The 27,241-nt window shown below is 48.4% G+C and overlaps 3 protein-coding genes across 3 annotated transcripts; 1 reads left to right on the forward strand and 2 right to left on the reverse strand.

Annotated features, from left to right (window-relative positions):
- Window positions 1-301: 301 nt before the first annotated feature.
- RBP5 (retinol binding protein 5) lies at window positions 302-2,000 on the reverse strand. The gene is made up of 4 exons (XM_010212354.2): window positions 1,900-2,000; window positions 1,418-1,596; window positions 858-959; window positions 302-459 (listed from the first exon to the last, which is right to left on the reverse strand). The coding sequence occupies exons 1-4, from the start codon at window positions 1,970-1,972 to the stop codon at window positions 406-408; spliced, it is 408 nt and encodes a 135-aa protein (XP_010210656.1). The 5' UTR covers window positions 1,973-2,000; the 3' UTR covers window positions 302-405.
- Window positions 2,001-2,668: 668 nt separating this feature from the next.
- Window positions 2,669-17,125, forward strand: CLSTN3 (calsyntenin 3). Its single transcript, XM_088520804.1, has 18 exons — window positions 2,669-2,799; window positions 5,451-5,573; window positions 6,595-6,790; window positions 7,288-7,496; window positions 7,804-7,953; window positions 8,606-8,791; window positions 9,243-9,512; window positions 9,809-9,921; window positions 10,001-10,163; window positions 10,809-10,865; window positions 11,559-11,716; window positions 11,886-12,034; window positions 12,488-12,714; window positions 13,830-14,000; window positions 14,578-14,723; window positions 14,855-14,990; window positions 16,116-16,333; window positions 16,409-17,125. The coding sequence occupies exons 1-18, from the start codon at window positions 2,715-2,717 to the stop codon at window positions 16,577-16,579; spliced, it is 2,928 nt and encodes a 975-aa protein (XP_088376930.1). The 5' UTR covers window positions 2,669-2,714; the 3' UTR covers window positions 16,580-17,125.
- Window positions 17,126-18,069: 944 nt separating this feature from the next.
- LOC104565673 (solute carrier family 25 member 33) lies at window positions 18,070-25,512 on the reverse strand. The gene is made up of 7 exons (XM_088520819.1): window positions 25,472-25,512; window positions 20,869-21,045; window positions 20,304-20,381; window positions 19,899-19,999; window positions 19,185-19,251; window positions 18,704-18,987; window positions 18,070-18,603 (listed from the first exon to the last, which is right to left on the reverse strand). The coding sequence occupies exons 1-7, from the start codon at window positions 25,510-25,512 to the stop codon at window positions 18,404-18,406; spliced, it is 948 nt and encodes a 315-aa protein (XP_088376945.1). The 3' UTR covers window positions 18,070-18,403.
- Window positions 25,513-27,241: the final 1,729 nt, after the last annotated feature.

The following is a 27,241-nucleotide window of genomic DNA, read 5'->3' on the forward strand; positions in this document are numbered from 1 at the left end:
CTCCTGACCAGCTCTTATTGTGAAAGGAGCCCCAGCGCAACCCAAGCCGCATCTTCCTCCCGCCTAGGCCCACCCTTGCTGCCTGTCTCCCCGCCCTGCTCAGAGCCTGGCCCCACCAAGACCTCCTCGCTTCCCCTCCCCTGCCCGGGGGAGGTCCCAAGGCCCTCGGCCAGCACTGCCTGCTGCCGCCCAGCAACGGCGGCCTCCCCTGGCTGCCTTCCCGCGGCAGGCCGGGCTGCTGCCAGCCGAGCGAAACGCGAGGCGGAAAGAAAAAACACAGTGCTACAGGGGTCTCAGCCCATTCGCATCTTGCTTGTTTTTTAATCCACAGGGAGTTTGTTCTTGAAAGCGAAGATCCAGCTTGGGTTGTTCCTGCTGATGGTGGGGCCGGGCCTGGGGAAGCCATCACTTCACTTTCTGAAAGACCTGCACACAAACCTCGTCCTCAGCTGTCATGCGCTGGGGTACAGGCAGGGATGAAAGCAGAGTTTAGGCTGGATCCTGCCTGTCTCTTGTCCCTGCCTTTGTCCCCTCTTGGCCCCAGGCTGCTGTGCTCCAAGGCGAAGCTGTGTTTGCTCACTGCAGTTGCCTGCCCTTGCGGCTCCTGCTGAGCCTCCCCTCACAGAGCCCCAGCTGACCGTACTGCACAGTGGGAAAAGGACATCAGATCCACTGAGCTGAGTTAACTTTTAAGTTGGAGAGGCGGATGTTTGTGTAAAGTGGCCATTGCCCCTGAGCAGCTGGGGCAGGCACCTCAGAGAAGCTGAAGGGAAGCTGCACAGGCTCATTCCCAGCTCCCACAGGGTGTCTCCCCCCATTCTCTGGGATTTAGCATGCTGCACCAGACCCCTCCTCACCAGATGCAGCTGGTCCCCCTCCAGCCAGTGCCTCCAGCCTCTGTTCCTCTTCTCTCCTAGCTGCTCACACACCAGCTGATCACCTTCCCAGGAGACAGTTGTCTGAAAAAGAAGAGGGGGGAGACATAGGCCCAGGAAAAGAAAATCCTAGCAATACTGATTTTCAGAGCTGACATTCACTGTTCCTTTCAGACACATATTAAAATGCAGCCCTTGATCAGGCATTTCTTTTGTGGCTCCTAGGGACTCTTTGTGGTGGGTGAATGACCCCATGGCTCTGCAACTGAACACTGGTAAGCACTCTTGAGCTTCTAGATTTACAGAGCTTTGCTACAGAGGACAGTATCCCCTGTGTTCCCAAAGTGCTGTTTTTCTAGCACTCTGGTTTGTATCCCTCTGCTGTGGGGTATTTGCTCATTGAATCACTTCCTCCTGGACCTCCTGAATAAGGCCAGCTCTGAGCTGGGCTTTCTGGTGGCTCATGCATCAGAATCTGGGCAAGTCCCTAAATTTCTAATCCAGTCAATCCACTGACACACCACCCTGCTTGAGCTTCTCACCTGGCACTTGCGTCCATCTACAGGTCCCAGATCTTCTTCAAACTGGACTCCCACGTCAAAATCCATCACATAGTCCCGCAGGGACGTGATTGTACGGATGATCATGTGATCTCCTGTGTGGATGATCTCTTTATCGGGCTTCAGGAGGCAAACCAGTTTCCGCAGGACCACATTGATATCTGCAGAATGAGAGTGTAGGGGCAAGGCCTGTGGGCTACCTGTGTGCTTCTTGCAGAGCTCCTGCACCCCTTATCAGCTGGGGAGCTGACATCCCTGACAACACATGATACGAGGCCATGCTATCCCCCTTTCCCTTGCCACCTCGTGGGGCTATGACAGGAATAAAAGTTGAGAGTCACAGACAGAAGGATCAGAGAGCACCCAAATCTTTTCCTCCTCTTGCCTTATTCTTCAGGCTGGCATGTTTGGAGATGGAGAGAGGAAAAGGGGAGGAAGGCGCGAGAGGAGAAGAGTGGAGTTACCTAAAGCCCGCAGGTAATTGTCCATGTTCTCCTGGGAGACGAAGCGGTAATAGCCGGTGAGGTTGGGCGGCATCCCCGGGGAGAGGGCCCGGCCAGGCGCGGCGCAGCGGATGGGGCGGGCGGCGCTGCTCGGGCAGGGCGCGGGGAGCGGAGCGCTTCGCGGCGCGGCGGGGCGCGGGCAGCCCCGCGCGGGCTCCTCGCCGCGGTAAGAGTCCCCGCGCCGGCACGGCCGCTGTCCCCGCGCCGGCTCGCGAGGGCGGGAGGGCAGCGGGGGCTTCCTCGTCCTCCTCGGCGGCTGCCTTTGTTAAGCTGCCGGCTGCCGAGCAGCGAAGCCCCGCGGGCGCCCCGCGCCGGAACGCCGGTGGCTGCGAGCTTCCTCGGAGCAGTGCCCCGAGCCTCGCTGCGCGCGGCCAAGCCCGTCTAAGGCGTCGAGGAGGCGCTGGGGCGGGTCGGCAGCTCCGCCCTGCCCCCGCCGCGCGCGGGCGGCGGCTCTGCAGGGGCCGCGCAGACCCCGCGCGGCGCGGCCGGGCGCTCCGCATCCGGGAGCGGCGGAGAGCGACCCCGGCCCGTGGGGCACCCCGCGGCGGGCGGCGGCGGGGACACACCGCGGCGCCCCCGCGGCCCGCCCCCTGCAGCACCTGCCCGGCGGGCGCCGCGCATTGGCTGCCGGCCCCCGTCCATCACCGCCGCGCCGTGACGTCATGCTGCAGTGGCGGGGCGGCGCCGGGGCGTGGGGCTGCCGGCCGAGGCGCCGTTCCGTGCCCGCGCGCGACGCCGCAGCCGCCGCCGGGGCGTGGGCCGGGGCCGGTGCCGCCATGGGCAGCCGCGGGCCCCGCGCCGCCCTCCTGCTGCCGCTCCTCTGCCTCTGCGCGCTGCCGCCCGGCGGCTCCTGCAACAAAGGTGAGCGGCGGCCCCGGGCGCGGTGCCCGTCGGGCAGGGGCTGCGGCGCCGGGCCGGGAGCGCCCTCCGCGGCGGTGCCTCCGTGGGCAGCAGCAGCGCAGCGCCGCGCCGCCCCTCGCCCGCCCGCCTGCGGCTCTCACGTTTCTGTCCCCGCCGGCTCCCGCACCTCGGGCGTGCGCTGCCGTCTCGGGCGCTCTCATCCCAGCATCTCATCGCTTCTCTCTCTTCAGCTATTCGCTCCATCTCTTTCCACTCTTTTTCTAAAGTCTTTGCTGCCGGTGTTCCCTTCTCCTTTTCCTTTCTTCTTCTTTTTCTTCTTCTTCTTTTTTTCCAACCACTTGTTTTGCTTTTGTTTCAGTTCTTGCTCCTTGGGTTTAGCTCTTCCTCCCGTCCCCTCGTTATTATGCTCATAGAGAGTGTATTGCCTCTCCACAGAGCCCTCCAGTTCTCTGAAACCCGTTCCCTACATCCATCTTTCCAGCTCAGTTCAATGCAGCTGGAATCTGCCTATAGGAATTATCATACAGTTGTGTGCTAACTATGCAAGGTGCTTACATAAAACTGTATTTTATTTGCTAAATAATAATAAAAAATCACCCTAATGCTGCTGCTCTAACATTCTCAATGCAGATGTTCCGCGATGTTTCTCCATCAAGTGATGGAGAAAGATGCAGGTTTCTAGTGGAGTGGCTGCGGGCACGGACACAAGAAGCCCATGCCAGGGGAGTCAGTGAAGCAACCAGACAGAGTGGGGGACCCTCAGTACGTGCAAGGCACTCAAGGGTCATCAGGGGATGTGATGTTTTAAGGTGCTTTCTGTGCTTCAGCAGAGGCAGGGCTAGGTCTGGCCACAGACAGCGGGTGCAACACAGAGCCTTGTGTGTTGGCAGGGGTATTTATTTGTATCACTCCAGTGCTGCGTGGGCCAGTTGCAAGGCGATGCCCTTAATGCCCCGCTTTTTTTTCTCTATTCTTTGTGAATTTACACTCTATGAAACATCTGACTGCCTTTGGCAAATGGTTTTAGTCAGGTGCTAGGAGCCTGTTTTTCTAATCCCCAGAAACTTGCTTCCTAAAAAAACAGGCTGGTGATTCCCAAGTTGCAGGTGGATGCAGCAAAGGCTTTATCCTTCTACTACCCGCTTGTTGCCCCAGCAACAGGGCATTTTTGGCATTTGTAGCTATGCATCCACCTCAGTGGTGCGGTGCACGAACTGGAGCCGTCACGGCTAGGAAGCCAGCGGGGGCAGCGGAGGAGTGCGGGGAAACGTGGGCATTTGCACACAGGAAGAATTCAGCCTGCATGCTGAGCAGGATGGATGTTTCTCTGGGTTTCCTACGCAGTGCTTTATAATCTTGATCACTATGACGAGAGAGAAACCCAAACGTGCAGCCTTCACTGATGTGCCAAGCTGTGGTTGCTAGCTCTGCCCTGCTGGTGCATCCCCACTCTGACCCATGGTCCTGCCTGCTGACCCACCGCCCTGCTGCAGCCGTGTCCCTTGGTCGTGGTGTGCAAAGTGACCGTGGCTGAGTTCGTAATGGATGTCGTCCCCTTTGAGTCAATACTTAACTCCATCAGTGTGGTGCTCTAGGGTACTTGGCTGCAGAGAATGGATTCACATATTGGAAGTAGTGCCCTTGAGGGGAAAGGCTGTGTATTTTACTCTCCACCTACTCTGAGCCATGCTGTGCTCAAAGAATTGACTGGTTGTAATAAATCTTGGTCTCCACGGGGTGGGAGAGGGGGGGATTATCTGGGAATGAGGGTTGTAACTAGGCCATGTACTATAATCTCTGAGGCCCATTTGGCAGGGAGTGGGCATGGGGGAGGGGTTAATTTGTAATGTTTTTTCTTCTCTCTTTCCTCCCTTCCCCCCACCCATCTATTTCTCCCTTTCCTGGAGCCTATGTGATAAAGATTAATTTGCTATTTCTGGCCTGTGACATTTTTTTGGAGCCTCCTGCTGGTTGCTGCCTCAGTGCCAAACCTGGCTGGGCTCCAGTCAACGGAATAAGCAAGGAGGGGCCAAGGGAATATGGTGCTCTCCATGGAGTGAAGAAGGAAGGAGCAAGGAACTAAGGAGCAAGGGATGCTGAAACTGGATTGTTATATGCATAGGAAGCCTGGCTGAGAGTGGGCCAGGGTTTGCATTTGCAGATCCTGCACTTTAGCCTAGAGGATGGGAGACAGGAGGCTGCATACAAGATTGTGCCCTGAGGACAACCCAAGGGAAGACGTGTCGTGGATCCTTTAATTATGATCCAAAGGGTTTAGCATTTGGAGTCTGGCCTCAGAACCAAGCTACTTTTGCCTTTTTGCCTCTTTTTTTTTTTTTCTTCCCTCTAATCTCTTCAGTCTTCCTGGCCCCCTAAATGCTTTTCCACAGATGTCTAACTAGATAGTAGTGAGGAGGCCAGAAGGAACACAGTATTTCTGATGAGGTCTCCCAAGTGCGAGGTAAGGTAGAACGGAAGAAAGATAACTCCTTCTCCCAACGTATTTTTAGCCCTCTTTATTGTCAGAGAAGAAGGTGGGGAGGGGTGATTGTCACCTGCCAGCGGATGACGTCCTGCTCCTTCTCTGCTAAGCCTGTCATTTGTGGTTAACGCATCCCTGTGCTCTATCCCTTCCCCCAAATCTATCTCAGCAAATAAGCACAAGCCCTGGATTGAAGCCGAGTATCAGGGCATCGTCATGGAGAATGATAACACGGTCCTGCTCAATCCACCACTGTTTGCACTGGACAAGGATGCACCACTGCGCTATGCAGGTAGGAGGGTAACAGCTCTGGGAAGGGTGGGAGACAGGTGGAGACCTCCAAACAGACAGAAACAAGGTCAAATACATCCTTGTGCCAGATTCTAAATCTGTTCAGGAAATGACCACCTCCAGACCTTATTCTGGAGGAGGTCCCCAGAGAAGTCTAAAAACAATTTTGAATACACGTTGATTCAGGATCCTGTGAGTTGTTTCCGTCTGGGAGAGAAACGAGGGTAGAGCCAGCTACTTTTTGACGCAGTTCTGCTATTTACAAAGATCATGTGCACAGTCCTGTTTCTGTGAGCAGTGAAGAAACCTGGTAGGGCACAATTTGGTTGCAAGTCCGCAACCCTCACAGCAGGCACAAATCTCTGAAAATCCAGACAATGCTTTTTTTTTGAGATTTCTTTTAACCCCGGTGCTTGCTTAGGCTGTACCTGGAACTGCTTCTTGCTTTCTCAGCCTCTGGAGAGGAAAGGTTGTGCCTGAGAACTGCACTTTAGGATTTGGATGACCCTATTTGTGATTCCCTGAAGGACTGGGCACATTCTGTATAAGGGTGGGTGAGACATCATGGATTTATATGCTTTAGCTTCCAGTCTGCGAAAAATGGCCTATCTGGCCTCACTAGTGAGGTAAGGGGGGAGAAATAGTGATTGCAATGTGGTCCCCCAGTGCTGTGCCTATATAACCTTAATACAGCCTTGTAATCTCTAGTCTTTGCTGATGCTGGTTGTCTTCTTGCCGTGGGAATAGCCTCCAGTAGAGGGCAATCTATACCGTAAATGCCTGCAATAGGTGGTAGAAGGAACTCCTAGGGAACAAGCAATTGTACCAGAAAGACAGGTGATAGTGAGGGGGAAAGGAGACTGTCAATTATGAAGAAACTATAGGAGAGGGAAGCGAGGCACCATACTGCAAGGATACACATGCTCAGTGAAAGGAGAACAGGGAAAATGTCACAAGGAGTGGAAAATCACTGCTCTCCTCAAGCCTTTCCTTTCTCCCCTTCCTCTTTCTCTGGGTACCAGGTGAAATCTGTGGCTTCCGGATTCATGGAGCAGGGGTGCCCTTTGAAGCTGTGATCTTGGACAAAGCTACTGGTGAGGGGCTGATCCGGGCTAAGGAACCAGTGGATTGTGAAGCACACAAGGAACACACATTCACCATCCAGGCTTATGACTGTGGAGAGGGACCTGATGGGGCCAATACCAAAAAATCACACAAGTAAGTCCGTGTGGTGCTTCCTGCATATTACAAATTACAGTCTGTTGCAGAAGTAGAGTTGAAAAATGCTGTGGGAGCTGCTCCTGTAGCCAAAAAGATTTTTCTCCAGCTTTGATAATGGTTAATAGTACTCAGAGAGAAATATGATGGTCCCCTCGCTGACTCTGTGAGCCATATGAGTGTATACACTAGAAATGAGGAGTGTTTCACAGTTGTGCCTGAGGATATTGTCATATGTTGCTGCATGTGCAGGAGGTCCAGATTTTATTTTCAGTCTTTTTTTTCTCTTTCTTTGGGATTGGAAACCTTTCCCCAAACTCCTGTGGGCTGACACTGCTGTGCTGAAACCCAGGTCCTTTTCCTTTCCTTGCCTCTGATGGTTGGAACTGGAACTACTGCACTTCTCCCTTTCCTCTTGCACTGATCTGCAAGGAATTTTAGGTGGTGTTTCATTCCTCATCAGCCGATTAATTCTTGCTTGTGTTTCTCTGCACCAGGGCCACTGTGCATGTTCGAGTAAATGATGTGAATGAGTTTGCTCCTGTCTTTGTGGAAAAGTTGTATCGTGTGGCGGTGACTGAGGGAAAGCTGTATGATCGCATCTTGCGTGTGGAGGCCATTGATGGAGACTGCTCACCACAGTATAGCCAGATCTGCTACTATGAGATCTTGACCCCTAACATTCCCTTTCTGATTGATAACGATGGTAAGAATCTGGGCTGACCATGACCATGTCACACTCCCTTTCTGCCTCATTCTCTCTCTGCCAGTCCCTCTTGTTGGCAGATGTGTGCTGCATGAACTGTGATTCCTCTAGCATTCTTATCCTTCTATTCCTATTCTATCCTTTTGCAGAGGGGCAGCAGCCATTTCATGAGATGCTGTAGCATGTTACAGAGACAGTCCTTTTGGCTGTTTTTGTAGTTGACCAAATGTAAGAGTGGTTTCTAGAAGGAACATCTTTGAGGAGGCTGTCTTTCTTCTCTTTGACCTCTCTTTTTTTTGTTAACCAGGGAACATTGAGAACACTGAGAAGCTGCAGTACAGTGGAGAACGTCTCTACAAATTCACAGTAACGGCCTATGACTGTGGAAAGAAGCGGGCTTCTGATGATGCTGAAGTGGAAATACAAGTGAAACCCACCTGCAAGCCCAGCTGGCAGGGTATGAAACCTTCACATAAGTCATGTCTTCTCTTCAAATCTACTGAACTACTTAGTCCTACTGAATGGGGATTTTTATATAAACATATATAACCTCATGTGCACGGCTAAATTCTGGCACCCACCCACCCACCCATCCATCCCATCTAAGGTCACTGTACTGCAAAACTACCAGAAGGCAATTCTGGTAGGCAATTCTAACATGGGGAAATGTTTCCTTGTATTACACGGAACTACTGTGCACTTGGTAAGGCCCATAGACTGTATTCAGTACAGATTGATTTCTTTGCTCTGCTCGTCTTGAGAATCTAGGCTATTCCAGTTGTTTTATGTGTCTGTAGATTCAGCCAAGTCAATAGAAATAAGGGTTAATCAGCAGATAAATCAACTTTGCCTGATAAGAGAAGAGGGGTTAAAGTTGAAGGGGCTAGCTGTAGAAGATGAGAATTTGGACTCTGCTTCAGGGGTCCCTTTGCCATATAAGTGATTCTAGCCATATAAGGTTGAATGGGTTGATTTTTCAATGCAGAAAGGGACAAAAATCTCTGGTTTTGGCTCAATTCTAGATGTCATTTGTGTGAACCAAAATGCTCTGACCTTGAATCCTTGTCAGGACCTAACTCCTTTTTTTTCCTCTCACTCTCCTTTGCTAGGCTGGAACAAGAGGATTGAGTACACACCGGGTGCAGGCAGCCTTGCCCTCTTTCCAAGCATTCACCTGGAGACCTGCGATGAGCCCCTGTGGAATATCCAGGCCACGGTGGAGCTGCAGACAAACCATGTGGCTAAGGGCTGTGACCGGGATAACTACTCTGAGAAATCACTACGCAAGCTCTGTGGTGAATGATTCTTTCCTGAGCCAAGAGCAGTTCTGACTAAACACCCTGCCCTTTTCCCTAGAGGGAGGCATAGTAATACTGCCACAGCTCACACAGGAGAGCTGCTGAGGTGCAATCCTTGTATCTGTTGTGGTCAGCAATGCCATGAAGACACCTAGCTCACCTAATGCACTGAGAGCAATGAGGACCCTGCCTGTATTACTAAGGGATTCCCAATGCTCTGCATTTAGAAAGTTGGAGATTTGTGTTCACTGCCCTGATAGGCAGACCCTGTGGGACTTTCGTCAGCACACATGGAAAGTCACCGTTTCGCTCCACATGTGGCCCACAGGCAGCTCCTCCCCTTGCGCTCTAGGAAGTTATATTGGGCCCTCCAGCACCCTTCTGTGCCCCAGTTCCCAGGCTCCTCAGTCTGCTCTTGTGATATTCCTGACTATTTCCTTCCTGATAGGTGCTGCCCCAGGAGAAATTGACCTGTTGCCTGTGCCTAGCCCAACAGCAAACTGGACTGCGCGGCTCTCAGTGCACTACAGCCAGGACAGCAGCCTCATCTACTGGTTCAATGGCAGCCAGGCTGCCCAGGTGCCTGTGGTGAATGGGCCGAATGCCCGTGAGGGGCTAAGTGACCACTTCACCCTGTCTGTATGGATGAAACATGCTGTGGTGCCTAGCAAAGGCAGGAGGGAAGAGGAGACGGTCATCTGCAGTACAGTGCAGAATGGTGAGACACTTTTCCTGAGAGCTGACACTTCTGCCCACTTCTAACTCATTAGAAGGGATTGTCCTTGTAGGTGGAAAACTCTTTATTCCAGAATGGGACCTGGGAACGGGTCTATCCTTAGGAATGTATCTTGTCCAGCCTGTCAGCTCCTGTCACAATTCTGGGGAACAGTCAAGCCTGCTTTGAGCGCATGGTAATGAGTGCCAATCGTGCAGGCTAGCATATGTTTCTGGGCTTTGGCTAGTGGCACTGCCTTAAGCAGTGATATATGACCCCCTGTGCTTGCCTTCTTGCAGAGGATGGCTACTCACATTACTCTCTGGCTGTGCATGGCTGCCGAATTTCTTTCCAATATTGGCCATTGCTGGAGAGTGCAAGACCTGTGAAGTTCCTTTGGAAGCTGGAGCAGGTGAAAAAGTGTTTGACTTCTCTTCTTGTTCTTTTTCCTTCTTGCTCTTGCTAATCCCTCCTTATGCTGTCTGCTATAGGTCTGTGATGATGAGTGGCACCATTATGCTCTCAACCTTGAGTTCCCCACTGTCACACTGTATGTGGATGGGGTCTCTTACGACCCTGCTCTCATCCATGACAATGGCCTCATTCATCCTCCACGGCAGGAACCCTCCCTCATGATTGGAGCCTGCTGGACCGGTGAGTGCCCACTTTCTGGCTTACGCTCTTCCCGTAGAGGGAGAGCCGGAGGAGGTGGAAGAAACACTAACACTGAGACCAGGTTGGGGGCCTAGTCAGGGCACTATCAGATTAAAAACAGTGCTGTGGAGATGAAAGGCTTTCTTTCAAAAGTCTTTCAGTTCTCCTAAAAGAATGGAGCAGGACAAAGCCAAAGGATTTTGGTTAATTCGTGCTATCACTCCAGCAGGTCAGACCGTTCTTGTAGTCCTGCTTCTGCATGGTCAGGGATATTAATCAGATTGGTACACTCTCCTGGGACCATCTGAGTTTTAAAGAGTGACAAAAGTGGCTTTGTTGGGAATATGGCTAGGATCAGTGATAAATGAGAAACACTTTATTCCTAGAATAGGTGTCATTATTAAAGGAGGGAAAAAAAAAAGCTTTCTTTTATTAGCAAGTCATTTATAGTCTCACCATCACCTTCATGAGAGGGACCATGCCATCTCTCTTTCAGGATGTACTGTCTGTAGGATTGAAGGGTGCACTGTGTGGCACATGATTCCAGAGCTGTTCTTTTGCAATATGTGATACCAAAGCTTGCTTGGTCCTGAGTCCACCCTCTTCCAAGGCCTAATTGCTTGTCTCAATGCTCTCATTTTGCAGAGGAGAAAAACAAAGAGAAAATCAGAGGAAATGAGAGCCCCACAGATACTGTACAAGGTAGGGCAAAAAATAAGGTATCTCTCTTCTTCTCTTCACCATGCATGACTATCATTTCTTGCATTGTCTTTCTTGTACAACTTCCCTGCCCTGTCCCAGTCCTGCCACCTCCCGTCGTCTCAGGAGGAAACCCCCTAATATCTGACAAACTGATCCTTGACATCTTGATCTCTGTGAAGCATGAAAAGGCCAATGGGAGGACTACAGCCTGTTCTGAGAGACCGAGTTTGTTTTTCATGTGGAGAATTAAACAGTCCTCATGCCTGGTCATTGAAGTTGGTTTGTGAAAAACACAACAGATCTTTAAGACATCAGGAGATGTCACCTCATCCCTAACTGTCTATAGAGCATATCATTTTTTTAAAAAAGGCCTCACAGAAACCAGAGTGAGAAGGGGAGAAGAAATTGTTTCCATATGGTATTCAGTGGTTTGGCAGAAACTTCTCTACACTACCCACTGTTCACTGCCCTAGTCTTTCTGTCAGTCTGTTTTTCTTGCTCTTCCCTCTGTCTCCTAACTTTAACAAACCTGTCTTTGTTGTCCTTGTTCTTCCCTCTTCTATCCACTCCAATGTTTCTCTCTCTTCCCCCCCCCCCCCGCCCTGACGTTTATATGACCCTCATTGTTGCTTTTGTCTTCTCTCTCTTCCTCTCCTTGTCTCTCACACCCCTCACCTCCCATGGTTCCCTCAGGAGATCCTCTGCCGATACACCACTACTTTCATGGTTACTTGGCTGGCTTCACTGTGCGGCCTGGCAGCTTGGAAAGCCGGGAGGTTATTGAATGCCTCTATGCCTGCCGTGAGGGCCTTGATTACAGTGACTTCGACAGTCTGGGCAAAGGGATGAAGGTATGCTCATCTCCGCAGCCTGCATGGCTCTCCTCCACTCTCCTTCCTGCTTTACTTCCTAGGACTTTGCCTGCTCCCTCACCACAGACAGATCCCTAACTTTCTCCTTTGCATCTCTCTCAACCTAGATTTTGCCATTCAGTATTACACGCTTTTCTTCAACCTGTAGGTTCATGTGAACCCCTCTCAGTCCCTGCTCACGTTGGAGGGTGACGATGTGGAAACCTTCAACCATGCAATCCAGCACGTGGCTTACCTGAACTCGCTGCGCTTTGCTACTCCTGGAGTCCGGCCGCTCAGGCTCACCACTACTGTCAAGTGAGTGGACAAAGCAGCACCTCTGACTAAGCTCAGTAGGAAGATAACCTCTCTTTTGGCTAAAATTTGCTCCCACACCTTGTACTGTACTTATGATTGATGCCCCTGCCTAGTTAGGAATTTTTCAAGAAAATAAGCATTAAAATATCTAGATTCTTGCCTGGGGTTCATTCAGGTGTAGGAGAACTTCTGCATTTACTCATGATGTTCCAGGCATGTGGACTGGTTTTAATTTTTCTCTGCAGTATGTGCATGTCACCAAGTCACCTGAAATATAGTGATATAATTCCCAGCACCTCTCTCTCTCTTGCACAGCAGGCTATAGGGAAGCTTTTGGAAGACTACCAGGAAAAAAATAATCCCTTCGCTGGCAGTAATGGGCGGGAGATGCCCTTTGGCAATGGGGTAGGTAGAATCTAGGGCCAACTCCTGCATTGTCCTTTTCTCCTTCAGGTGTTTCAGTGAAGAGTCCTGTGTCTCCATTCCTGATGTGGAAGGCTATGTTGTGGTGCTACAGCCTGATGCTCCCCAGATCCTGCTGAGTGGCAATGCTCACTTTGCTCACCCTGTGTCAGACTTCGAGGCTCCTGATGGGGTTGCCCTGTTCCCCAACCTCCAGATCACCTGCTCTATTTCTCACCAGGTGGAGGCCAAGAAGGATGAGAGTTGGCATGATACTGGTGAGTGGAATACTGGGAGAGGTATAAGACAAATCAGAGAGATGAGCAAGTGATGCTGTTCTTAACAGAAAATACAGCCCCTCATGATGCCCAAAACAGGAGAGAGCTTACAAATACAGAAGCAATATATGTAGGGTAATCAGTTCTTATCCCTTTCTGTTCCTCCTGGTACTTTTTTTATCTTCACAGTTCCTTTCCTCACTCCCTCCTCCTCCTTTCATGGCTGCTGCTTCCTAAACCCTTTCACATTTTGTCTACATTTTCCCTTACTGAATCTAGCATTGGATTTTATTCCTCTTCTCTCCACTCACGCACTTCCTCAATCTCTTCCTACTCTCATCTCTCCTGCTACCCACATTTCTTTGCCCTCCAGACCCTTCCTGCACCACTTATTCCTAAAAAATCTCCAGTTAGTTTCCTCGCACCCTGTAATACCTTGTCTCCTATTTTCCCTCCATTGCACACCGATTCCTCCTCTGAACTTTCACCTCTTGTCTCTCTTCTACTAATCAGATTTTTTGCTCATAGTTTTCTTTTTACTAGAGATATGGCTACCTTTCCTGCAGATGCTCTGGATGTGCTTCCCTTTTTGCCTAAGTTAGTTCTTAGTAGATCTCTTCCCTGGGGCCAGCTTTGCCTTGCTTATACAATGACAAGTGTCTTGACTTAGGCCAGGTAGGCTTTAGCCCTGCTGAAAGCAAATAGTTGTTGGTTGCCATTTTGAGTAAGACAGAATCTCAGAGTTACCAGCAATTTGAGATACAGGAAAGTTTTCAAAAGCATTCAGTGTCTGGGAATGTGTGATATAGCTGTTGCTAATTTGCATTATCAGCACACTTTTTCTAGCCAAGATGTATTGTCATGAACCAATCCTATAATGGTATGTTGTTTCAAAATAGAGGGATTTTATTATTATGTGCATAAATAATACCATTAGAAGAAGGGGGACTCCTGCAACAAATAATTGGACAGTGATTTTGCTCAAGATTAGTGCAAGCAGAGAAAGAGAAGTCATTATTTATGATGTGGGCATTTCTAAGTAAGTGGGTGCCATTATAACTCCTGCCTTGATTCACGTCTGTCTGCCTTTCTGGTCGTCTCTTCTTTCCTGTCAGTGACAGACACACGAATGTCAGATGAGATTGTGCACAACCTGGATGGCTGTGAGATCTCACTGGTGGGAGATGACCTGGATCCAGAGAGGGAATATCTGCTGCTGGATGGGGCAGCTTTGCAGCAGCGGGGCCTTGAGCTTGTTAACACCTCTGCCTACCTCACCATCACAGGTTTGTCTTTTCCTTGGCCACAGTTGTCTTTTTATGCCTCTTTCACTGCCTGTAAAGCATCACTGGGAGAAGCACTTAACCCACTGTTAATGGGGCACTGGGAGAAGCACTTAACCCACTGAGATGCTCTGATGTATTTTGCAAGGCTCTGAGAAGTAGCTGTTTTCTGAATTGCTAGCTTTTGAAGTCCCAGACCATTTCCTTGGAGAAAGGCTTCTCCTGCAGCACACAGTGTCTGAGATCTTACTCAGCCTTGCATCATTCCTCATGACTTTCTCCTGTTGCCCTTGAGGTTTGACGTTCTCAGATGTCAACAGCACTGGTGCAATGCTTGTGCCCTCTCCAGAACTTGACAGGACTGTTGCTCTAGGCATTTTATTCCCTTTGACATCTTCTAGCAATGCAAGCAAGGATTTCAATAGATCCTTTGCAGCCGGTTCCAAAACTACTCCCTTCCATGAACTTCGTATTGCCTAAGATTTCTCCATAGTTCTTAGATTCTATGGGAGTGTTACGCTAGGTAACATAGAAGCAAGAGCTTCCCCATCCCGCAGCAATTCCCTCTTCTTTTTCTCAGGGGTGGAGAGCATTGCAGTATACGAGGAGATACTACGCCAGGTCTCATACCACATCATCCATGGTGCTGCTCTTTATGAAAGGAAATTTCACCTGTCCTGCACTGAGATGAATGGGCGCTACTCCAGCAATGAGTTTACTGTTGAGGTACAGGATCAATGTGTGCATTCTGTGTGCTTAAAGAGGAAGTGGTGTGCAAGAGTGCATGGCTATGTTGGTGGGATCACAGTGAACACAGGGCTATGTCTCATTGTACCTCCCTCTGGTCTTTTTTGTAGGTGAATGTCCTCCACAACATGAACCGAGCTGCTCATCCTAACCATATTCTGAGTTCCCAGCTGTTCATGCACCAAGGCCATCACTTACCCCCAGAGCTATCTGGGCACAGTTTGGCAAGCACCCATAGTGACTCTAGTATGTAACTCTTTATCTTTTGGTTCTATTCTATTGGATCATATCCTGCTAGAATCTATAGCACAGACTTCATTTCAGGAAGTTCTAGGAATTTTAAGTATAATGTCGTGTCCCACTCTTCATTAGCAAGTGGACTGAAGTCTAGATCAAATTGTGTTTTAGAGCTTGGTGTGTCAGTTATTCCCCCTTTTTTGTGTTGCTTTTCTGGTGTGTGTAGAAGTTGAGACCTTCACCTGAGAAGGACTAAAAAGGTAACCATGAGCTGATACTATTCCATTTGTGCATCTTGCAAATGTGCTATGTAGGGCTGGGTGAAAGTGAAGAGAATCAAGACTGGCACTGCTCTCAGAGTAGATAGAACTAGATGGTGATCAGTAAGGCAAAAAATACAAGAGACAGGACCTTGAAGACAGGAGGCCAAGAGGAAAATTCTTGCCTACAGAACAGAGAGAAAGGAGGATTGAAACCCAGACCAGAAATCATACTTGTTGGTTTGATCTGGTAGCTCTCTGCCACAAGCATGAAAGCAGCCTAACTGATTCCTCCTGGTTGTGAAAGCTCAATGCCTGTTATGGAAGAGCCTGTGTCATCTTTGGCCTCCTCCTTTTGGGAGTGTGGATGCTATCTACGCCTTTGATTCTTCTTGCAGCAGCCAATTCAAGGCTGATGCAGTCTGCAGCTGGAACTGAACTGCAGGGATAGCATATGTGCTGGGAGAGCCCACGAGGTCTGCCTTTGGCCCTCCCTGCCCCAGCTCTCCCTGACGACTGCAGACAGGAAAAGTTGTCCCTGGCTGTACAGAATCACCTAAAGCTAATCCCAAGAACTACTATGAGACAAATTCCGGTTACCTCAAAACTGGACTGAAGTCATGCAGCTCCTACAGTGAGACATGATGTTAGAGCAATCTGGGAAAATGTGCAGGCATTGAGTGAGAATGCAGCGGCAGAAAGCTGAAACTGCCTGTGTCCAGGTGGCAGTGGAAGAGTTTAGGACATCATCTCACCTAAACCAAGAATGCAAACCCTGCTCAACAACCCTGGTTTTCATAGGTTAGGAGTGAGTTAGGTTGAAAATCCAGGTTTATGTGACAGATTCTGACTACTTCTCCTTTTCTCTCTGCAGTGGTCCCCAGCACAGCCACCATCATCATCGTGGTGTGTGTGGGCTTCCTGGCACTCATGGTAATCCTGGGCATCCTGCGTATCCACTCGCTTCACCGCCGGGAAGCAGGGCAAGAGGCCCACAGGGCTGCTGCAGGAGGGCACACAGGCACCAGCAGCAAGGATGGTGACATGTTCTGGGATGACTCAGCCCTCACCATCATAGTTAACCCCATGGAGGTGAGAAGCAATTACAGCAGGCTGGGCTGGGGGCTTCCTACGCCTTTTGTCTCACCCACTGTCTCGTCTTCACAGTCCTACCAGAGCTGCCAGGAGAGGGCAGCAGAAAGCAGCGAGGGCAGAGCTAGCCAAGGCCTGGAGGAAGACGATGACAGCAGTGACTCGGAGACACCTGACTCTCTAGACAGCAACGATGTGGACGACCGACACATCCTGGGCAAAAGAGATGGCTCTCACCACTACTAGGAGCCTTAAAAAATCATTCCAGTGGATCCCCACACTATGTGACTGGAAGGAGAGGGTGTCTTATTTTAATCTTCTCTTTCCCCTACCTTGTAGACATGCTCTCCTCCCTCATTTCTGCCTTCCATGTTACTTCCTCTTCTGTCATTCTCATTGTGGACATTCCCCACATTACTGACCTCCCCCTTTGGCTCTCTAGAAACATATATTAGAGCACTTGCATCTGACAGTGGCACAGTTTACACTATGATGAGGAAGGAGGGGCTTGGAAAGAAAAGAAAACTGGAAGAAGAGCCGACTGTAGGGTTCAGAGTGGGGTCTCTTACAACCCCTCTCCACTCCCCAGATATTATATATATATATTGTATATTTTTTCAATGTTGTCGTTTGAGGTTTATTCTTGTTTCATGCAAAAACAAAAACAAAAAAACAAAACACTGCAGCTTGTGTCGCTTTGTAAAGTTGTTGATACTCCTAAAATAAACAAAGGAAGGAAAGAAGAATGAGGAAAATGAAATGGATTTTAAAATAAATGGATTTAAAACAAAACATTCAGGGCTTCGGTGGCTTTTCACTATGAGCAGGCAAAGAACCATCCATTGTCATCTTTGGTGTAAGACTGGAACTTGTTCAGCAATATTTACTTAAATAATTGCCATAGGCCTGTGAAAGATTGTTTGTGTGCATGTGTTAAAACAGGAAAAACACATCACCCCTGTCCTTTTAGAGAGCCAAAATCCTCTCTTTGCAAACACAATGTTGCTTCCCAAGGACATGAGGTCTAGGAAGCCCCAGAGGAACAGAAGGCATACCAGGCTGTGGCAGACAAATTTTAACACTTTTTTTTAAAAAAAGTATTCCTTGATTACAGAATAAAACAATGCTCATTCCATACAGGCAGTGTGTTATCAGTACAAACAAGTCCAATCCTCTCTTTTGTCCACTTTTTTTTTCTTTTCATTCTAGATCCACTTCCTTTACCAGGATAAAAATGTATTTCACACAGGGTATTCCAAGCTGCAGCATAACAGCCCTAGCACTTCTGAGGGAAGTGTTGTCCTCTTCTTTCCATTGCTCCGTTAAGGGGGTGCAAGAACAGTAGATTGAAGCAACACAAGGCTACGTAGCATGAACTATGAGGGTGGTGCTTCACTGCAGGTCGTGCTTCTTCCCTTCATCTACTCGGTCCAGTTCCTCAGAGCTAAAGGAAGCCAAGGGCCAAAGGCTATGTTGTGCTGAGAACCTGAAGGAAGACTCTGCAATTAGACCTCTGCTGGCAGCCAAGGTGGAAGAATCCTCTTCAGGAGGAGGGGACAATACAGTAGGCAAGAGTGTAAGAATCCCGCCGTGGGCATGAACAGTCTCTCAAGATCTTGCCTTATCTCACCACATCTCTCACAGATGTCTCCATTCTAGTCCCATTCTTGAAGTGAAACTCTGCCCCTGCGTAGGGGTTTCTGGCTCCAAACAAAGTGAAGACTCCGAGGCTCAGATACCTATACACTTTCCCCTCTGCCTCCCTTCCCCATCCTCCAGTTCCATACTTTTGCTTTGTACTAGGAGCTAACAGTTGGCACTGTCAAACCAATAAAGTGACACCTTGAAACACTGGAAGAGTTCAAACCTCTGGAAAGAAGGGCTACATTATGCATCCTGGAGCTGGAAGTTTCACACAAAATAAATTCCTGAGAATGCTATGCCTGATGAAGGCTACCCAGACCAACTGTGCACAGGAAAGCACTGCCTCTCAGAACACAGACAAGGACCAAACCTCAGGTGCATGAGGCCCCTCAAACCCACCAGCCTCAGCCTGGTGCTGCAGTGTGCTTACAAGGTGGAGGAGGCCAGGTGAACAATGAGTTCGTAAGTAGCCATCATGATAGCTGTGTTGGGAATCTGGCGGATCAAATGGGCCAGAAGCCCCCGATATAAAGCCAGGGGGCCCTCTTCATGGACCACAAGCTGCAGAGTCTGTATAAAGGCACGGTACCGGGAGCCTTCCTCTCGCAACCGTGTCCGAATGACCTCTGAAGAGACAAAGGAGGAAAGCAGTATTAGCAGACTGTTTCTACAAGCAATGGATCACATAGCAAGGGAAAAAGGAGCAAGGAGAGTGGCCCCACTCACCATGTGGATATGCAATGCATGAGGCACATGTTTTGGAGACAGCAGCAGCTCCCATTAGTCCAAAGAAATCATGGTTGTTGGGTGGAAGCCCAAGTGGTGGGGACAGGGAATGATAGCCGCTCTTCAGCTGCTGTTTCAGTGCTTCATATATGACAAAGTGTATGATGGTCTCTGACACTCCAGCATAGGAAGCAGTGATTCCTCGGTAAAAGCCCCGCAGGCCCTCAGTGCGGTACACGCGCACGGCACACTGGAGGGCATTACTGCCCAGCTCCCCCTTCACCCTGCAGGGGAAAGAGAAGGGGGGGGGGGGCAGGAGCTGCGCATCGCTTCACTGACTTCAAACGTTGCTGTGAAAACAACTACATCTGCAAGCATGCCCTGAAGACAGGTTCTGCAGGTAGGTCACAGACCCGTCCCCAACCCTATCCCCCAAAGGAGCCTTAATTTGCCACAGTGCGGCTCTAATTGCTTGCCTTACCTGGCTTCCAGTTGCATTCTCGTTTTCACCAACCAGATAGGGTTAGTGAGTGTGGAAGAGGTAACTCCTGGAGAACAGAAGAGAAAGATGTCAGTGAACACCAGAATCACACTGACATTCTGTGGACAGTTCCTGATCTATCAGCTCTATGAATGCTGCTTGGCATGCTGCAGGTGTCCGCAATTTGAGAAAGACCTTGAGTTTAGTTGAGTTTAGGCCCCCCTGAGAGAGGAGACATTTAGAGCAAATTGTTTGATCCTCTGCCCTGTCACATCCCACCCTTTGCCTGGTGGCTCCTAAAATCCTCTACCTCCCACTCATAACCCTACTATAGGCCCAGCTGTGACAGAGGCAGGAAACGACAGACCAAACTTGTGAGGACTGAAAATTCTGTACAGCACTGCGAAATATCCAGAGATATAATTCTGTGAATGGTCTAAATTATACATTGCCTTTTTCTCCCCTCACGCCTGAATGGAGCTCTTTTCCTGACAGTGGCTAAAGGGCTAAAGACTAAATCCAAGACTTCAAGTGAGGACTCTAAAGAAGAATGAATAACAAAACATCTCCTTACCAAAGAAACTGCTGCATGTGGGGAGGGAGAAAGGTTCAGAAGAGGGAGCAGGACTGAAGGAAATGGCAAAGGGGAGAGATGAAACCTCTCACACAGACAAAAGGACCTCTTGGTTCTCGTTTGGGACAGAAGAGGCTCACCTGCGCAGGCTGCCGACAGCATGTGCACTTTCTTGGACTCTGGTACAAGAACAGCATTGAGCCTCTCCTTAGCACCAGAATAGGCAGCAAAATAGATAGCCCTGGTTGAAAAGAAATGCAGTGAGGTTACAGCTCACAAAGAGCAAGAAAAACAGTGCTGTGGGGCCTCACTCCAACTTTGCTTGTTCTCCGCATGGGTTTGTCTAATGTGATCTCAGATATCGCCTGCTCTTGGCCTGCCACCATCATCTTCCACTTCAGCTGTGATCAGGTTTAAAAAGCAACTGGGTGAAAGGGTCCTGGGGCACAATGAACTCAGGACCTTGGCTGCTTTCCAAAGGTAAGGAGGTACGTTAGAAACATGCACATGTAAGGCATCGGCTATCCTTAGGGAGAGGCACTTACCGAGAAGGAGCGACCCCAACAAGATTTGGGCCCAGGCCTCGGAACAGGGATCGCACGCCTTCTTTCTCAAGGATGGCCCTGTAGAAGTAGATGAACAGAGAAATCAGGAGAAGACCTAAACTGAAAGCTTTCCTGTTCCTTCTTCCTCTTCCTTTTCTATAGGTCCCTTCCAATCTGAACCATTCTGTGATTCCTTCAGTATTTCAGGCTCTTCTCTTCATCTTCAGTGCTCTCCTTTTTTTTCCTGCCCTACTCCCATTTTCTCTCCAGTCACTCCTCCGCTCTCCTTCAGTCATTTCTTCCTATTCTTGCCGATAGCATCATGCTGGGTGTGATGAAACTACTAGCCGTGAAATTTCTCCCAGCCCCAGCAGCTGCCTTGCAGGCTCAGAATTCAGGCACAGATCAACTGTGACAAGTTGTGTCTGTGCTCATTATGAAACTTCTCACCACAGCTACAGATTGCAGAGGCTCAATTCAACCCCCGCTTCCATTTCTCTCTCCATCTGTTGGTCAAGCTTTCATATCCCTGCCACTAACATGCACATGACCCCATCCTCCTCACCTCAGCAGCTTGAGCACTCCAGGGGATGGTGGGGCTGGGTGCATCAGCCGCACACTCATGCTCGGCAGCTGTATCTCAGGGAGGCACACGGGCCGCAACGCCAGTTGGGATGACTGCAGTCGTGTCTTCACCACCTCCAGGGGGCAGGTCAGGATGGCTCCAGCCGTGCCGCCACATCTAGAGCGTAAAGAGTGAAACCGCATACGTAAGGATGACACATGCGCAGGGAAAGGCAGCAATCCTGACCCTCCTCTTTGTCTGCCTCTGCCCTGCAGTGCTTTTAGGTCCCCCAGTCTGCGTCACATCTGACCTCTTGCTCTGACATTGATTAACGTAATAACGGCCAAGCTTGGGACACCTCCTGGCAGCCTCCCTCAGAAACCAGCATTCGAGACAAACAGTCCCAAGTCCATAGGAATTCAGCAGTCCCTCAGCTCAAAGCTACTGGTCTTTGCATTTAGGATTTCCCAGAGCAAACGATTCTTCTGCCCAGTCTCGCTGTAACGCCTTCTGCTGAGATCACAGGGCACAGGACCACACACTTCCCCAGAGAAACACTGGCTCCAGAGGCAGCATAGATTCTCCCTACCCTATCCCACCTGCTTCTTTCAATCTGTAACCTATTCAGTCCCATATTTGCAAGACCAACAGCTAGGCTCACACCCCCAAACTTGCCTAATGAAAGAGGACCCTGACCTTCAGCAGACAGAAGGTATTTTTGGAACTCATGAATCATTAGTCAGCTTAGTCATACTTAAAAAATACTGAGAGGACACAATTCAAGACAATTACATGTAAAGGTACAGGACAGAGTGCTGAAAAATTAAGTTTGAAACAATCTTTACAGCTCTAAGCACATACATCAAGCAGCTCATATATGCCTTTACTTTGGGTACTTCATTTATTGCTGCTTACAGGTTAGGAGAAAAAAAAAAAGCCTTGGTTCCTCTTAGAAAAAAGTCCAAGAGGTGACGTTCTAGCAGCTAAGCAAGTCTAAAAACAGACGGCGATACCAGCAACTACTTATACTACTTCCCTGCTCTCCTGCTGCTTTCTCAGGCCTTTTGCAGATCCAACTAAGCAACCCGGCTCAGGTCCTCTGGATAAGCAAGCAGCTCAATACAGAATCCCAGGCAGCCTATTTAACCACAGAGCAGTTAGGTGAGGCAGGCCTTCCCCAAGAGACTTCTCCAGGTGGCTAACAGTTTTTACCATGGTTTCTACAGATTTGCCTGGCACAGACTCCAGACTTACATGCCTGGTGTTTTCTGGATCAGAAGTGTAGTTTCCAGCTTAGGAAAGAACTGAGTGCAGAGGTGACAGATCAAGGAGTCTCAGAAGCCTGAATAAATGCTACTATAAGAACGGTTTCAACTTCTTATCTAAAAACTCGGCAAAAGGTACAACAGGATGACACTTACAGAAACAATTGCTTAGTACCCTAAAGATTTCTCCCTGGAACTGTGCATGAGGAGACACAACTTCTTGTAACATCTGTGTTAACTTCAAGAAGCCCCTGGAAAGAGCACACTGTGGTCTGCACTGAAGCAGCCCCGAGCCCCTGCCTCCGCATGGTGAGGATATGGATTAGAACCCATCACCCAAATGTGTATGGAAGTTTCCTGAGTTCAACTCGCTTAAACTACCAAAAGGTGCAGCTAATTTGGAAGAATTTTAAAAGTGGGAGTAAGAAATTGTTGTTAAAGAAATTGTTGCTCCTTAACATGGTGGTTGTTTAATCAACACTTAGAAAGTCCAAGGAAAAGGAGGAATTTCTAAGCCAGTATGGCTAAATGGCAAGACTAAGGAGAATTTTTCAGGGAGTAGAGAACCCTGACTAAACTAAACCTATGGACACAAAGTGTCCCACTTGTTATAAATAAATAAATAAAGTACAGTAATAAAAAACAGTACTGCCCTCAGCATATGAAAGGTGTATGTCTTCAAAATTCTTTGGTTTCAGGAGAAACAAAAGACAACATATTCTCTTCACAAAGAGAGGAACTCCTTTTTGATCCAATATTAATGAAGGCAAAATGGAATGAAATCTAGTAGAAAGAAACATTTTTTAAAATCGGCAAGCATGAAAAAACTGTGGACAAGGACACTAAAAAGAGCTGATTGAGGACACTTCTTGCGTACATATTTAAATGCTTAATAAATCTTAAATCACTGGGAAAATCTACTAACCCAGAAGAGTGATAATTACTTAAAAAAAAGTGTATTTTTAATGTTTTAGGCTGCTAAGGACTATAAAAATTGCCAGATGAGAATGATAGAATCAAATCACTAAAGAATTAAGATCCTTTGTATTGGCCACTGTGGGTAGAGGTGTCATATTTTTTTTTTTATGAGAACTTAATACATTTTTTTTGTAAACAGTAGCCTTGGTATCTCATAAAACTGCACTTATAGGTTTAGCACACTATAGCATAGAGTCTAAATAGATTAAAACTGGACCACAAAGAGATCCTTTTTAAATAAATAAATAAAATAAACAAACAAACAAACAAAAATTTCTCCCTCACCAAAAAAGAATTATAAGGAATCAAATAGCAGTCTGGCTCAAGCAAGAGTCCAGGAAAACTTGTTCTAGACTGAATAACTTCCTGCCTGTTCATGGAAATACTGAAAATTATTAGGTTTTAAACTATTTTTCCTAGATTCTTAATTGAGCAGTGATTTGTGAGCAGCCACAAAGGAGCATTATGCTGGGCTTACACAGATTGCTTTAATAAAGCCAAAATTCTGAAGTTGTAAATCTAGAATTGGGCCTAAAGGCAATTCATGCAAACTAGCAGAGAGAGCAGCAGCAGTCAGGATTATAATGTGCTCCCAGGACAAAGTAATGGCAAAAAGGGTATGTAAGGAAAAAGCAGATAATTTTATCTTATAAAATACTGCCTCTACATCCTGCTTTCACATCTTAAAAAGAAAAGTTTGAGGTAGCAGAAAAGAGTGCAAGAAATCTGAGTGCTGGAGAAAAGGAAAAAAACACCATTAACATTGTTTGATGATCTGAAAAGGCTATGCACTGAGGTAACAAGTTTATTAGCAATTTAGTTTTTTTTATGCTAGTCAAAAATGCAGATGACTTGAGAATCTTGCTTTAGGAATAGCAGTACTAGGTCAGACCCATCTCCATTTAACCCAGGATTCTGTCTAAGGCACAGGCAACAGTTTTCTGCAGAGCAGCAGGAGCGGAGAGTAACACACACCTCCTCCCCACAGGTTGCTCCCACCTTCCTGAAAATTCCATCGCAGAGATTTGCTCAGTCAGACAGGCTGCGCTATTTAATATATTTTAATTTACTTTTCTTCATTAATCTGTCTAAATGCTTTTTGGACATCTGTAAAAATCCTTTACAGTCTAAATCTAAAAGACCTTTTAAAAATCTTTTGCCGTGACCAGGAGCTCCTCAGTTTAACTGCATGCTGTGTTAACAGCTACTTTTGAGCTACAAAGAGTTAGTTTTGAGCAAACCTCTCACTGCTCCTTCATCAACAAGATCTGTTTAATTAGGTGAAGCAATAATATTAACTAAGCAATGCAGCAATAATCCATACTTCTTACTTATCTTTTGGGTTTAACTCAAATGTCATTTGACAGTTATTGCTCAATGGGCAGAACTCAAAGCAAGATACAAAGCTAATGCATGGCCCGCCACTTGCCAAACTTTTGCATAGTTTTTTTTAAGAATCACAGTGGAAAATGAAGATGAGGGAAAACTTAAAGAAATCTCCTTATGGAAAAAAAAAGTCTACGGTTCAGAGGTAAAACAGGAGAAGATTTATAAATAACACAGGCAACAGAGAAAGCAAATATATATTGACTGAGCACAACAATTCTACGAACTGCAGAAAACTGTAAATTAACCAATTAAAATTAAATGATATGTTTATTATGTTACACTGTGGAACTCATTGTAATATGGACTCCAACAGGTTGGTAAAATTCAGAAAGGGATTAGGCATTTGTTTGGGATCAGACATTGAATTAGGCAGTTAACTCGGAGAAGCCTGGAGGGCCTGAGTATCTCTGCTTTAGAACTTCATAAACCTAAAGTCTCTTATTGTTTTGAGGCTTAACGATAGCTGCTTCTCCGAGAGGGGCGGAATGCAGCGCGCAGCAGCGCAGGGCTTTGCTCTAGGGCGACTGCAGAGGCACGGCTGGGGTCAGTGCTCTGAATGTCTGACTCACCACAATCGGCTGCGCCATTCAAAGCCAGAAAAGGCAGGCGGCAGTCGGAGCCGTGCAGCCCCCGAGCGCTGGCCTCCGGCCCAAAGGCCAAGATGTTCCTGCTCTGCTCTGCTCTAGTCGCCTTGCAGCGGCTCTTGCTCTCCAAACCCGCTCCCTTCCCCACCCCGCAGCGGGGCTCGGGCTCAATGAAAAATCACCCTGAGGCCGCGGCCGCCCGGAGTTCTCGGGCGGCTGCAACGGGCCGCACAGCCACCAGCCCGTAAGGCACCAGGCGGCGCGGCCCGGCTCGGCTCGGCTCGGCGGGAAGGGGACGGGCCTCGCCGCCCCGAACGGGGGATGCGCAGCCCGGGCAGCAACCGCGGGGCTCCGCGCTCTGCTTCCCCGCCGCGCGGCGCCACTCACCCTCCGGCGACTAAGTGTAGCAGGGTGCTGTGCTGCAGCATGGCCCCACACTCTGCCCGCCGCCACCCGCTCTACCGCCCCTGCGCGGCCCTCGCCCGCCCGCCTTGCCGCCCGCTCCGCCATTGGCTGCCGCGGCGCTGGCGGGAGGCGCCGCGGCGGGGCCCGGCCTGGCTGGGCCGCGAAGCCGCGTGTGGAGGCCGAGCGCCCCGCGACCCTCCGCCGCCCTGCGGCCTGGGCCCTTAGGTAGCGCGGGGCGCCCAGAGCAGGGCCGCGGGGAAGCCGAGGGGCCAAGAGGAGAGCGGAGTCACTTGCCACTCTCATCCCGGCCCAACGGGCACCGCAAATACTTCTTGGGGTGCTTTATGTGAAAGCAGCTCAAGGTGATCAAGAGAGAAAATGGAACAAATTAGACCCAGAATTTAGGTTTTTAAAGGGTCAGTATGCCAAAAAGGGGGAGTATTCAGCACCTAAAGGCCCTCAGACTGCTTCAACAAGCATCATGTAAAGGTTCATGGGATGCCATGAATACCATCTCCACTGGAAAAAAAGCAGCACATACATCAGCAGTGCAGTGCTTTGCCAAAAAGGCACTCATAATATCAGTAAGCATAGACTGAAAGATGTAAGATGAAATAAGCTTTCAGCTCTTCTTTGTACTTGTTTAATGTTGACAAGAATTGAGTGTCTAGTTTGTGTACCACACTGTACGAAGCAGGCAAATATTGGGGAGGGCTGGAAGAGCAGAACAGGTAGTCTAGTCCAAGTAGGAGGATCTAAGTAGGATGGAGTAGTAGTCCATCTAAGTAGGAGGACTGAAACCAAAGTGATGTTTAGTCTAGAAAAGAGAAGAATCAAGGGAGACATGGCAACTGACCTCAAGTACGTATCTGGATAGTTCTAAGAGAAAAGAAGCAATTATTGTAAATGTAGTGGGGAAAAAAAAAAAAAGAGGAGAAGGAATATGCTTAAATTGCAGCATGGCGGTTTGACTTAGATAACTAATATAGCTTAGGAAAACTTCTTAATGCTAAGAAATCCTGGGAAAGTCTGTAGGATCTCTGTTGTTGGGAGTTAACATCCAGACAAATACCTGTTAAGCAGGAAACAGTTAAGCTTGACCAGGGGATCAGGGCAGGGAAATGATCTAGAAGGACTTTTCAGTCTTCCATTACAATCATATTGAGGGTGGTGGACCTCGTAATTGCAAGGGTTTCATAAGAGGTTTTTATTTCTTATTTCCTTCCAATCTTGGTAATGACCGAGTTAATACCAGCACAGTTGCAGCTGCCAGGGCACAAAGCAAGCTATAATAAGTCAGAGACATAAAGTAGCAAGACCATTACAGCAATGCATAGGCACTATGGGGAAGACAGTAAAAGGATGGGCCTTCTGTTCAGGGAAAAGGAAAAAACTGTCTACCAGTGATACCAAGAAGTCACAAAATGTTTGTCACTTACTTGTGACTAGAACTAATGGGAAGTGGGTACAATGTCATTCTGAAGAATGAAAATATTAGGTCTCTAAGTCCTTAGTTGAATGCTTTCGGACCAGGTGGCCAGATGAAATTCATCCTATAATGGTTGGAAAACTAGCCAAAGCAATCTCAGAATAACTAGCACTTGTTTTTGAGAATCTGCAGAAAATGGAGAGGTTCAGAAGACTGGAAAAGGGCAAACATATTGACTTTTTTTTTTTAAAAAAAAAACAAGTATCTGAGGGATTACTGGCCAGTCAGCTCTACCAAAATAAAAAGCAAATAGACAACTGAGA

This window comes from Tinamus guttatus, unplaced genomic scaffold, assembly GCF_059628265.1.
Source record: "Tinamus guttatus ecotype Peru unplaced genomic scaffold, ASM5962826v1 Tinamus_guttatus_pri_ptg000098l, whole genome shotgun sequence".
Classification (NCBI taxonomy): Eukaryota; Metazoa; Chordata; class Aves; order Tinamiformes; family Tinamidae; genus Tinamus; species Tinamus guttatus.